Source organism: Dipodomys merriami, unplaced genomic scaffold (genome assembly GCF_024711535.1).
Source record: "Dipodomys merriami isolate MVZ:Mamm:240054 unplaced genomic scaffold, mDipMer1.0.p SCAF_2, whole genome shotgun sequence".
NCBI classification, from domain to species: domain Eukaryota; kingdom Metazoa; phylum Chordata; class Mammalia; order Rodentia; family Heteromyidae; genus Dipodomys; species Dipodomys merriami.
This window is the reverse complement of record NW_027203381.1, coordinates 50106640-50120411: the sequence shown is the minus strand read 5'-3', so window position 1 is coordinate 50120411 and position 13772 is coordinate 50106640. Positions and strand designations below refer to the sequence as shown.

Here is a 13772-nt window from a genome sequence, read left to right as displayed (position 1 = left end):
GTATTCTATATTTCATTTTTCTTGAACTGGTTATTTATATTGGTTACATTTTTATTAAAAAACACCTAGTTATTTGACTTAGGAAGTTTAATTAAATTTTTAAAAATGTTATTATAAAGGTTATATACAGTATTTTTGTCAAGATAACTTCAGGATAAAGAAAGTGGCAGATCGTGATTTCATGAAGCAAAGAGTTAATATTTGGACTGCGAAGGTGGCTCAGTGGTAGCGTGCTTGCCTTGCACGCATGAGGCCCTGGGTTCAATTCCTTAGCACCATATAAGCAGAAAAAGTTGGAAGTGGCGCTGTGGCTCAAAGTGGTAGAGCGCTAGCCTTGAGCCGAAGAGCTGAGGGACAGCACCTAGGCCTAGAGTCCAGGCCCCACAACCAACAAAAACCAAAAAAACCCCAAAAATAGTATTTTAAAAATGTGATTTTAGGACTTGCTGCTTGTTATGCATATTTTCTTTAGTAAATAGCTTTGATGTTTTGATCTGTATTCTTGTTGTTCAATAACCACTTGTGTTTGGATCTGTGATGCATTTTCCCTTCTCCATTTGTATTATGTCCTTTAACAGAAAACACAGCTGAGTACAAGCTAACTGGAGTAACTTTGGTGTTTTGCTGCTTGTTGCATGCACACAGGAATGGAAAGCAAGCTCCTTTCCCCTTTCCCCGCGCCGTTTGACCTCTCCCAAGATACACCAGCCTGCTTACTACTAAATACAATTCAAAAGGCCTTTAAAAATACAGTGTATATCATCTTTTTGTACTAGTCAGTTTGTTGACACTATTTAAAACTTTTTGAAATACAAAGGAGAGCCTTTTGGTCGAGACATTGTCACCAAAACAATTTTTTGAAATGTTCTGGAAATTAAATTGAGTCTAAAAACTAAAAGGATTATCATCCTTATTAGTAGTTGGTTGGAGGGGAACTATCATTTTATTCCATTTGGAGAATATAGGCATATTTCTTCTGTTTTCTACAATTATAAGCTGAAATGATGAATTTTTATAATTTTCATTTGAAGATTGAATAAATATTTTTCATAAAGATTGTTTTGAGTGCTAATTTGTTTACCTACAAGAATTGCTTTATACGTGATACTCCACACAACTGTCATTTCTTTGTAATATTTAAGAAATATTAGTAAGAAAGTAATTAGTAAAATAGTACTAGAGTAGAGAGTAAATTGTACAGTTTGTAGCCAAGAGAAGCATTTGGGGGTATTTTTTGCATTTGGTAGTAAAATAGAAACATCCTTTAAATTTTCAGTTCATAGTCACTAAAGCAGTAAATGTTTCTAATATTTGCATGTGTATCTGTATGGTGTTCCTCTGCAGCTTAGTTTCTTTCAGGCTACAATCGAGAAACATTAAAGAGAGGCAGTTAAAACTATGCTGAAAAGATGCATGCAAATTAATTTACATTCTATGTCTCAGGATTTTCTTTAGTTTTCTGTTTCAGTGAATTCATATCTCAGTTCAGGACTTGATAAAACTATAAGTCTTTACATTTCTAAAATGCATAAATATTACGGGTAAGTTCTAAAATGGCTAAAGAATAGTAGGGCATAATTTTTTTTTTGTTGTTGTTGTTGGTTGTGGGGCTTGAACTCTGGGATTGGGCACTGTCCCAGGGCTCTTCAGCTCAAGGTGAGCATTGTACCGCTTGAGCCACAGTGCCACTTCCTGTTTCCTACTGGGTTACTGGAGATAAAGAGCCTCATGGACTTTCCTGTCCGGGTTGACCTTGAACCCGATCCTCAGATCTCAGCCTCTTGAGTAGCTAGGATTACAGGCGTGAGCGACTGGCGCCCGGCTTAGGGCATAATAATTCTTTGAGTTCTTTTATGTATCAAAATTCTGTGGCTAGTCTAAGTTTTTTTTGTAGAAAAATATGTCCAAATGATTGTATTTCATCAAAAATATGTTGCGGTAGCCAGCCATGTGCTATGTGAGAGGATACTGAAATTGGTTATTAGTATCATGTATGCACTACTACTAATGTGTGCTTGCTGCTGAAACAGATGGAGCACTGCTTTCAAAATGAAGACACATTAGATTTGTAAATTTATAGAATAGTGTCAAATGTCTTAAATTTATAAAGTTAATGTCTTTTTTTGTAACATAATGATAATTTTTTTGACATTTTAAGTTTTAACAGATTGTATTTCTTTCAAGTTTCTATACTTGCTTAAGCAGTCTTGATTTGACTAAGGGTCTTGATTTGTGCTATTACGTTCTGTTAGTTTTGGCATGAATATACTAAAGCTTTTTTTTTTTCTAGCATGTGTTTTCTCCTCTTTGGTTCTCTTTGTATTTACTACTTTTCTCTTTTTCTTCTGTTTTCTTTTTGTTTGTTTTCTTTTTCCCTGTCGTTTATGTTTTGTTTTGGTGTTTGGTTCCTGTCTTAATTGTTTCAGGTATTTCTTTCCCCCTCTGGATTCCCCACGGGCTGGATCGAGATGGTCCAGTTATGCCCAGCTCCTTCCTCCTCCTCCTCCTCCTCTGGTAGAGCACTCTTGCGATGCTGACACTGCCAACCTCCAGTATCCTCACCCTCGCAGACGATATCTCTCTGGGCCTCTTAATCCCTTACCTGAGAATGAAGGGGTTTAAAGCACTGAATTAATGTGTAAAGGCCTTGTTCAAATGCTTGTAAATGCTTTCATTCCTGGCTGCTTTTTGTTTTCTTTTTCTTTCAGAAGAGTTTTCTTATTTAGGGTCTGTCTTGCATGTATTACATACAACCACAGTGTTTGGAACCTTAAACCTGTTTGTGCGTCTGCATCAAAGGAACATTGGCTTTATTGGTTGATAACCTTTGATGAAATGAGATGCGTATAAGCAATATTAACTGAAAATCACACAGTAGTTCATTTCAAAGTACCCATTTTGTAAATTTTATTTGGAACTTTCACCAGAGTCTTAAGTCTCTCCTGCTTTGTTATACTGGTTAATGTGAAAGCCTATCATTATGGAATACAACTTTGTCACTTGACACATATTAAGAAATGTTTTAAATTTTACAGTCTGATGTTGCAAGTGAATATAATATGTCAAATAAATCATTCCTGTGTATAAAGCAGCAAAACATAATTTGGATATTGTTTTTTTTTTAAAGAAATTTACCTTTCATTTTTTGGAATTACTGTTTAAAGTTTTGTAATTACTATCCAAGTAGATTATTTAATAAAAATATTTTAAAAAATGTGAATCTTTTGCCTTACAAAATATAATATATTTTAGGTATAATAAGAATTACTTATCTCTTACCATGTCACAAAAACAAAAAGGCTCAAAGAAATAAAAATTAGGGGCTGGGAAGATGGCTCAGTGGTAGAGTGCTTGCCTTGCATGCATGAGGCCCTGGGTTCGATTCATCAGCACCACATAAACAGAAAAAGCTGGAAGTGGCACTGTGGCTCAGCCTTGAGCTGAAGAGCTGAGGGACAGTGCCTAGGCCCAGAGTTCAAGCCCCACAACTGACAAAAAAAACAAAGATAAACATTACATTTAGCTGAGTATTGATGGCTTATACCTGTAATCCTACCTACTCAGAAAGCTGAGATGCATCAAACACACACATGTACACACCAGCCCTGGGTCTTGAATTCAGGTCAGGGCCTGGGCACTGTCCCTGAACTTTCTTGCTCAAGGCTAGCACTCTACCACTTGAGCCATAGCTCCACTTCTAACTTTTTGGAGGTAAAAGTCTCAGCCCTGACTGGTCTGGCTTTGAACTGTGATCTTTAGATCTCGGCCTTCATAGTAGCTAGAATTATAAGTATGAGCCATCAGCACTGCAGCAGGAACAGCATTTTCTTTTTTTCCATTAAGGTGGAAGAAGTATATTGTAAAACTCCTATGGAGCTTCATCTTTAGGGAACAGGACCACCAACCAATACATGCAGATTTTTTTTTTTTGGGGTCCGGTCGTGGGGCCTGAACTCTGGGCCTGGGCGCTGTCCCTCAGCTCTTCAGCTCAAGGCTAGCGCTCTACCACTTAAGCCAGTGTCACTTCCAGCTTTTTTCTTTTTGTTTATGTGGTGCCGAGGAATCGAACCCAGAGCCTCATGCATGCAAGGCAAGCGCTCTACCACTGAGCCACCTTCCCAGCCCCTACATGCAGATTTTATGTGAAGGTACTTTTGACATTCAGTTTTGCTATATAGAAACTGAATAACTGAACTTTTTCTTTTTTGCAAGAGGTAAGTAAAAGATCAATGATTCTTCTGGGGGGGAAAGAGTTGAAAGAAAGTCTTCATTTTGCAGTCGTCATCTACGAATTCTTAATAGTTCACTTGTTCATTTCCATCAATATCTGCTTCTCTGATTATCTCATCTTCTTCATTTCTTAGTTTTTCTCCTAAGTTTGTCATGACATGGCGTAGTTCTGCTGCGCTGATGTAACCATTCCCATCCTTGTCAAAGACTCGGAATGCCTCACAGATTTCTTCTTCGCTATCTGTGTCTTTCATTTTTCTGGTCATCATAGTCAAAAACTCTGGGAAGTCAATGGTGCCATTACCATCAGCATCCACACTTCGTTGATCATACCCTGCAATTCAGCTTCTGTTGGGTTTTGATCCAGTGACCTCATGACAGTCCCAAGTTCCTTTATTGTGATGTTGTGGTCACCATGTTTATCGAACAGGAGAAAGTTCCCTTGAATTCACAATCTGTTCTTTGGTTAGCTGGTCAGCCATGATGGGAGCCAATGAGGCTGCACCAGCTCAGGGCTTGTGATGGCGGGGGGGGGGGGGGTGCCTCCGCCGCTGCTGCTGTGGCTGCGAAGGCGCGGGGTGCGCTGGGCGCTGTTACCTCCGCCCTGCCTGCACTGCCACCCTACTGCGAGTATCGGCCACGCGTCCACGAGGCTCCCAGAGCCACTGCCTAGGAATAGCATTTTTAAGGAAGGTTGTGGGTATAAGGTCTAGTGGAGAGGTAAACCAGGAATGGCAGCTATATGGTATTTTGAGAAGAGATCAGATATACACGACCTTCTCCACCACGTTAATCTCAGGAACAGTAACTTAAATTCAACTTTGTGTTTTCACTTTTTACTCCTTAAAACTGCAATGAAAGCCTTAAAAAAGACATTCAGAAAATGTTGAATGAGTTAGCCTTGGAAAAGCAGGATATCTTTTCCTTCAGAGGTTATATATCAGCAAATTTAAGATAGAGGACTGAATGGTAACTTGAAATTTTGAATGAAAGGTAAGTGCGTTAGTTTTTTTTTTTATTATCATAAAGGTGATGTACAGAGGAGTTACAGTTAGATAAGTAAGGTAAACAGTATATTTTTTTTTGGACTATGCCACTCCTTCCCTGTCTTTCTCCCAGTTTTTCCCTCTCGTCCTCACCCACAAGTTGAATAGTTCCTTTTCAACAAGGAAGTGCGTTATCTTAATAGTGTCAGTATAAAGGGTGGTGAGCAGGTGGTGATGGGACTTGGGGCTTAAAAAAAAGATGAAGCTAGGTGCCAGTGGCCCACACTATTCCTAGCTACACGGGAGGCTGGAGGATCGTCGTTCGAAGCCATCCTGGTCAGAAAATTCCATAAACTGCCATCTCTACCAGCCAAATGCTGGGCCGAAGGCGTGGCCCAAGTGTATATGCTAGCCTTGAGCAAGAAGGCCTAGCAAGCCCCAGTAAAGGGGAGCGGGAGTGGGGTCGCGGGATGGTAACTTTAATTTCCGACTGGGACCAACTTCTCTATTACTCCAGAGAGGCAACAGGTGTGACAAACTATCTAGATTCCAAGGAGGGACCGGTTGACTGAAGGGAAACGACACGTTTTTACGGCTAGTTAACTGTGGAAGGTAAAGTCTGCATCTACCTCCGTAAGGCGAAATGTACCAGCGATTCGCTCACCAGCAACGTTTCCTTGTGCATAAGGCGACCTAGGTGCTCAAACTGAATAACGCAGACGCAATTCTCAAGTTGGCCAACAACTCCAAAGAGGCGCCTTCGGCTCCGTTCCAAGCTGAAGACCGGTAGCTGATCGCAGGCAGCTTCAAATCCAGGGACACGCCGTCCAAGCCAATCACAGACTTCTACCCGGCGCTGTCATTTCCCATTGCCCAATCCAAGGCTGGCTCTGAGTCCCCGCCCCTTCCCTCGTGCCGCGAACAGACGTAAACTCTGGGGGCGCGCGGTACGGCTGGCTCTGGTTGTCGCGGGCTCGGGTGCTGTGCGCATGCGCACTTGCTTCAGTGGCTGGCCCCCGCCATCTCCGGCTGTCCCTCCCGTGAAGGGTTTTGCTCAGTTCTGTGTTCCGGCTGTGGTGGGCTGGGTGAGACGGGGCGTGGGTCCTTCGGCGTGCACCTGGGCGGGAGGCTGGCCTCTTACAGTCTCGGTCCGCGTGGCGGCCACAAGACCCCGCTGTCTAGTGACGGTTGGGTCTGGCGGGGGTCGCAGGCTCGGAGCACGGAGGTGGGCGGCGGGGCCCGGGCCCGGGCGCGGCCCCCAACGGTGTCTCCTGGCTGCGGGCTGCCCGAGGGAGATTACTCGTGCGCCTAGGCGTTCTAGGCTGTACTCCAGACTGTGGGCTTTTGGGGACGCAACCTTGCTCCCTCTCTCCCATTTTGACTTCTGACTCCTGGGGGACAAATGCCCTTTGCCTTTTGCTGTGTAGTTTCTTGCAAAGCGCTTTAGGGCATTTGCTTTAGGGTTGTGGTACTGGGCGGTTTTGGCTTCTTTTTGTCTTAAACTGACCCAGGGAGTAACGTTTTTGTTCATTTAACCCCGAGGAGTCCTGTCACATAGTTGCACTAACTTAACATTTGATTTCTGGCAGTCCACGTTCGTGTTTATTCCTTCTTTTTTGGGGGGCGATGGAGGTGAGGACTAGAATTTCCTTTTGAAGCAGAACATGACAGTACAGTATATATTTTTAATGTGGTTTATATGTATATAAATGAATGAGTAACTGCTGTGCTCTTGATTTTAGATTTTGTGTACTGAAACATGAGGTCCCTTTGGACACAGTCATCTGGAAGACAGCTGCTTATATGACAATACTTTCATTGGCATTTTCCATCCTAAAGTCATTCTACTGATATTTTTACTGCTTCTGAATCAACTTTTTCTCAAAAATTTCAGTTTTCTGGGCAAATTTTACGGTAAGTTTTGAAAAGTAATATTATGTTAAAGTGTTAGCCTAATTTTTATGTATATTTTAAAGTAGCAAGAGTAAATGATGATTTTGGCAGGTTTGTCTAGGTTTTGGATTCCATAGCAACTTAAAAACATTGTTTTATCGATGAAATGAGAGATATGCTTAAAATAATTGAATCTACTACTTTAAAGGAACAGCAAAAAAAATTACAAAGATGGGAATTTGGTTCAGATATAGCAAAAGAAAAGTGAACAGTATATATCTTTATATGGTGGAGGAAAATTGGGTAATGTAATGCAGATAGAAACTGGGGAGTTTTTCCCTTCTAGCATTTTTAAGGAGTATAGTTTTTCATGAATGGTGACTTTGGAAATGAGGGAAGAAGGTGCATTATGTTAGGTATGGTAGGAATTTTTTTAATTTTTTAACATAATGTTGAAGCACAGCTCTGGTGAAGTACTTAGTACTATGGATCCCATGATAGAGATATCAGATTATCAGTTCTCTTAGGGGCCGTTTTATTTATTTTCACTGCCAAGTAGAGTGTCATTTATGGTTTGTCCTTGAAAAGAGTTGTGGATGTATAGGGTAATATTTTATAGGGTAATATTTTATATCTACATTTTCTTGGGATTTGATGATTAAAGAGTTTAGTATTTTAATGTGGTTTCTCTATAAATGAATAATTTATTCATTTTTGAGGCTAGATTTTGGCAGGCAAATTGGGAGATTTATGCGGTAGTTCACATTAAAATGTGATAGACTGCAGGCGTTAGGAAGATAGCATTGGGTTTCAGCTCCAGACATATTCAAAATTAGAAGCACTAGAACTGTTAACTGAGAACAGACTGATCAGGATGATTATAGGTGTTCAGCTTTTTTTTTTTTTTTTTTTTTTTTTGGGGTCCAGTCATGGGGCCTGAACTCTGGGCCTGGGCACTGTCCCTCAGCTCTTCAGCTCAAGGCTAGCGCTCTACCACTTGAGCCACAGCCCCACTTCTGGCTTTTTTCTTTTTGCTTATGTGGTGCTGAGGAATCGTACCCAGGGCCTCAGGCATGCAAGGCAAGCGCTCTACCACTGAGCCACCTTCCCAGCCCAGGTGTCCAGCTTGTAGAGCCAATGAATTGGGATGATTGGGTCAACACTAAAGTGTAACAGGAGAGTGAATGGATGAAATGTAACAAGTTTGGTTTTATATTTGATAACAATACTACCTTAGAGGCATTGAGGATTTAAGGTATTGTCAACAAACCAACAATGGCTAGAGAGAGGTATGGACTGACGATGAAGATGAGAGAGGTGGCATTAATACAGAGGAAAGAATGCTCTAAAGCTAGACTTGTACTTTGAATAGTACTTTGAAAAAGAACTTTGAAAAGTACTTTGAATACTAGTTAATAGACATTAAATATACCAAGCTTACTAGGGATTATAGATTATTTCTTTCAACTCTTTTTTCCAACTCACTCAGCTCCATATCAGATACTAGAAAGATAAGATAACCAGGATAGACATTTCTTCAAGAATCTGACCTAAATATAGAAGGGTTAGAATCAAAGATGAAGTTGTTCATCCCCCTTTCATTTCAGAATATTGTTGAGTACCTGCTATATGCTGAATGTTGTTCTAGGCATTGGGGAATAGTAGTGGATAGATAGGTAACGTCCCTGCTCTTAGAGGATAATTATTTCAATGGAATAAGGCAAGTAAAAAATAAATAGTGGGGCCATGCTTGACAATAAGGATTACCTTCTGTTAGAAACTGAAATTTTAGTTGATTTGAAAGATAGGAGGAAGATAACTATTCAAGATGTGGAGAATATTCCAGGCCCTGAGGTAGGCATAGGCTTGGGAAGGTTATAGGAAAGGAAATTCCTGTTATGTGGTGAATGAGCCTGAGGGACATGCACGATGAGCTGGGAGAGTAAGTGTTTTGAGTGGGATCATGGTACTTGGTTCTTACTTGTGGTCCTTTTGATTGCTATATAGAGAATTACTGTAGGACAACAGAAATAGAAGGATGGAGACTGGTGAGAGGTTTCTCATTAGAAGGGGAGGTAGCAGTGTAGACAGATATAGCATGTTTCAGAGTGTTTTAGACAGAGGTTTTGTCCTCAAGGACCCCCCCCCCCCATACCAGTTATCCTTTGTTTGACAACAGTGTTTTTGCTTTGAACTTAGTATGTAGTCTAGGGTCATGTAGAACTCATGGTCTTGCTCTACTATTTCAGCCTCCTAAGTGCTGGGATTACATGTATGTGCCATTATACTTGGTTGCTTTGTTTTCAGGGGTCTATAACTTCCTAGTGGCCCTACAGCCCTGTTTTCTTATAGTATTGTGCCTGAAGGCATTTGAGCTGGAAACTTCTAGAATAAATTGTATCATGTAGAATCTGGGTTAGAATTCCTGGTAACTAAGGTATGTGGAACAGATGGAGGAAGAGAATATCAGACAGAGTAGTAACTGGGAGGTTGGGGTGGAGTAAGCAGGGAGGTGAGTACTATGAAATAAAGTCAGAGATGCTGTAACCCCTGCTGGCCATCAGGATGGCATTTTATTTTGGATGTGATAGAATACCAGTAGATGAAGATCTTAGCCAGGAATGGTAACTCCAGTACATGAGGAACAGATCAGGGAAGAAGGTAGTAAGGATGGATTAAGACACTGGATGTCCAGGCAGGAAGTGGTGGTAGTGGCAGTGGAGGTCATGAAAGATGGCAGGATTCAAGGTGATTGGAATTTGCTTAGTGTATGGAGGTAAGTGGAGGTTAATGGAGGTTAATTGCCATCACTTAGATGATGATTTTTGACATAACTAAGATTAGAATGGCTGTTTTCTGTGGTGAAGATGACTAAAGAGTCAGAGTAAGTTTTGAGGTAGAATCAACATTTGAGATTTATGTGCCAGTTAGGTATCTAATTGGAAATGCCTGGGATGCAGAGGAGAGGCCTAAGCTGGAGGTGTAAATTTCAATGTAATATTTGAAGCTTTGAAACTAAGAGCAGTCACCTAGAGAGGGTGGTAAGAAGAAGAAATAGAAGACAGGCCTATCGTTGTGTGGTATATATACTGCTCATATCCTAATTTTAAGATTTTTTTTCTGATTTATTTTTTTTGTCCTCTTCCTCATTAGTTTTATTGAATTCCACATAGTGCTTAATAGTCACTTTGAAAGATTATTGAGATTGAATAAGATCTGAGTATATGATCAGGGTTAAGTGAGCTTGTAGCTTCTTGTTAAGGCTTAGATTTTGTGCTACAGTTTCCCAGACTGAGCTGTTTTGTGTACTTCTACCATTTCTTCCACATCTATGTGCCAGCTATACTTGATTTTACTGAAAACCTTTGTTTGGATGTGCTTGCTTATGAAACTGTGTATTTATCTTTAACAAAAATCTCTCGCTATTGGTGTATGTTGTTCAGTGGCAGAGCATGTATTTAGCATGGTAGAGGCCCTGGATTTAATCTCTTTAACACCACCCCCTCTCCTCCTCCACAAATGAGCAGAACCAAAACAATATTCTCAAATTAGGGGCTAAATTTTGTTATATTCCATGTTAAAAATGAAAAAACTGCCAAACTCCTCAATACACACTATTATTATCAGTATATGACATTATGTTTAGCTGTCTTTGCTTTCTTTACTAGGTAAGTTTGTGCAGTAACTGGTATTCTTTTTTTTTTTTTTTTGGTTGCCCATGGGGCTTTGAACTCTGGGCCTGGGCGCTGTCCCTCAGCTCTTCAGCTCAAGGCGAGCACTTTACCACTTGAGCTACAGCGCCACTTCTGGTTTTCTGGTGGTTTATTGGAGATAGGAGTCTCATGGTCTCTCCTGCCCGGGCTGGCTTTGAACCGCGATCCTCAGATCTCAGCCTCCTCAGTAGCTAGGATTACAGGCGTGAGCCACCAGCGCCCCGCTCTTTTTTTTTTTCCAGTCTTGGGGCTTGAACTCAGGGCCTGGGCACTGTCCCTGAGCTTTTTTTGCTCAAGGCTAGCACTCTACCACTTGAGCCACAGTGCCACTCTGGCTTTTTGTGTTTTTAGATTGTACTGAGGAATTGAATCCAGGGCTTCATGCATACTAGGCAAGCACTCTACCACTAATCCACATTCCCAGCCCGTGGTATTCTTTAGCACACTAAAACTTAAGTAAATTGAACTGTTGTATTTTATACTGTGTGAATTATAAGAATGTAAATTTAATGTTTGATGTTTATGTTCTCAACTATAATATAGCAAGGTATTCTCAGACTTTACCTCAGAATATTTGCCAATAATATTCCCTCAATGATATTGCAAAAATTATCGTCATCTAAGATGATTGTTTTTCCAAGATTTATGAAACTTATACTCAATCATTTAAAGAAGTTTTATAGTGATCCTGACTCATAGAAAAATTTTTATTGTTGCAGTGTGATGGAAGATTTTCAAGGTATAGCAGAAGAGTCATTTCCAAGCTTTTTTACCAATTCATTACTTGGTAACAGTGAGATTTTAGAAAATGTCACTCTTTCTTCAAATCTTGGCTTGCCTGTTGCTGTTTCCACGCTTGCTAGGAATAGATCCATTGCTGATAATAGGTAAGACATGAGCTTTGTTTTATTTTTTACTTTTAGGTCTGTAAAACCTATAACATGCTGATACATTGTAGAGCCAGGTCTGGAACGTGGGTTTCTTTCTTCCTACCTGCTTTTCTCTGTAATTATCGTATTTCTTCTCTCAGCTCACTGGGTTTATCTGCTTTCTTATTCCTTGTTTCCAAATATAACAGTACAGACTCTGAAAAGATATCTATAAATTATGTTTCTAACTACACAGGAGATGAATTAACTATCTTAACATTTAAGCTCAAGGTATGGTTTGGGGTCACATTGGACATGTTGAGAGCTGTCGCAGAATTTCCTTTTTAACTTCATTTGGTCCAGGTTCATGTTTTACTGGACTTCTATGGCTGCTTTTCTTCTATAACTTTCATTCTCTTCTATACTTCAGGGTTTATATTTTAATAACTTTTAGTTCCTTAGATCAAGTTTCTTTTTCTTAGGAGCTAAGCCAGCTTTTTCCTTTCGTTGGTCATGGGGCTTGAACGCTGGGCCTGACTGCTTGTCCCTCAGCTCTTCAGCTCAAGGCTAGTACGCTATCGCTTGAGCCACAACGCCACTTCCAGTTTTCTGGTGGTTAATTGGAGATAAGAGTTTCATGGCCTTTCCTGCCTGGGCTGTCTTTGAATCACAATCATATCTCAGCCTCCTGAGTAGCTAAGAATACAGGTGTGAGCCACTGGTGTCCGGCCTAAGTAAGCCAGCTTTTGTGTTTAACTTTTCTTATTCCCACTGTGTAATCAAATAGATGTTTGGTTAAATATGTGTTTTATTTGTATCACTCCAAATGTGATGTGTGTAGTTCATCATTTTGTTTAGGGTTTGGATAATGTATACAGTTTTGCTTGTACTTATCTGACCATCTCCTCTGAATCTGACTTTATGTCAGAAACGTTATCTTTACTTTGGAATGAAGATGTTGGACCAACTCACTACAAATTCTCCTAGCTTTAGGATTTCTGTGGCTTTATTGTTGGTGTAGATAAACACCCTATTGCTGATGCATAGGTTTCTGGTGCTTTGCACAGAAGATGATTATTTTGAACACTGGGGTTTCTGTTTGTTTTTATTCCCTGATGGTTGTTTTTACTTTGGTGTGGCCCTGTGCCATAGTGATTTTTAAATGTACATAATTTTGTTCTTAACAATTTTGTTCAGGTTTCCTGATGTTCAGGCATCATACTTCATAGAAGGGAGGTTTTCTGTTCCATCTGCGTCATCTCCCAGTTGTCAAAGTGATACTGAACCAAGAGAAAGGTTAAAGCTTAGCTTCCAGGAAGATGAGTAAGTGTTCACTTTCACTTACTTTCAGTCTTTAAAAAGCATCTTTAAGATATTTGTTTATATATTTTAATAACATTTTAATAACATTTTAAAACCTTATTTCTGACTTTAAAAGTAATGTACATTCATTGAAAAAATAAAGTATTTTAAAGATAATAAAAGCTTATAATTAACTACAGAATAGCCACTGATTACATTCTTTCAGATGTCTTATATTTTTATACATTATCCTCCCTCCCCCACTAACTAGGGCTTGAACTCAAGGCTTAGGCCTCGTCCCTGAGCTTTTTTAGCTCAAGGCTAGTGCTCTACCACTTAAGCCACAGTACTACTTCCAGCTTTTTCTAAGTAGTTTATTGGAGATAAGAGTCTCCTGGACTTACCTGCCTTGGCTGACTTTGAAACGTGATCCTCAGATCTCAGCCTCCTGAGTAGATAGGATTACAAGAATGAACCATCGGGGCTGGGAAGGTAGAGTGCTTGCCTTGCATGCATGAGGCCCTGGGTTCAGTTCCTCAGCACCACATAGGCAGGAAAAAAAAAAGCCAGAAGTGGCGCTGTGGCTCAATTGGTAGAGTACTAGCCATGAGCTGAAGAGCTGAGGGACAGGCCCAGAGTTCAGGCCCCACAACTGACCAAAAAAAAAAAAAAAGTGAACCATCAGAGTTTTGGTTGAAGTGTATTCTTTTTTTTTTTTTTTTTTTGCCAGTCCTGGGGCTTGAATACAGGGCCTGGGCACTGTTCCTGAGCCTCTCTGT

The 13772-nt window shown here is 40.2% G+C and overlaps 1 protein-coding gene across 1 annotated transcript in view; it reads left to right on the top strand.

Annotated features, from left to right (window-relative positions):
* Cep192 (centrosomal protein 192) overlaps window positions 1-13772 on the top strand; it is a 153271-nt gene that overhangs the window by 23570 nt on the left and 115929 nt on the right. The window contains exons 9-13 of the mRNA XM_070028853.1: window positions 2427-2616; window positions 5914-6002; window positions 7056-7130; window positions 11542-11709; window positions 12889-13014. Of these exons, the coding sequence (XP_069884954.1) occupies window positions 2427-2616; window positions 5914-6002; window positions 7056-7130; window positions 11542-11709; window positions 12889-13014 (648 nt within the window). The remainder of the gene's footprint in view (window positions 1-2426; window positions 2617-5913; window positions 6003-7055; window positions 7131-11541; window positions 11710-12888; window positions 13015-13772) is intronic.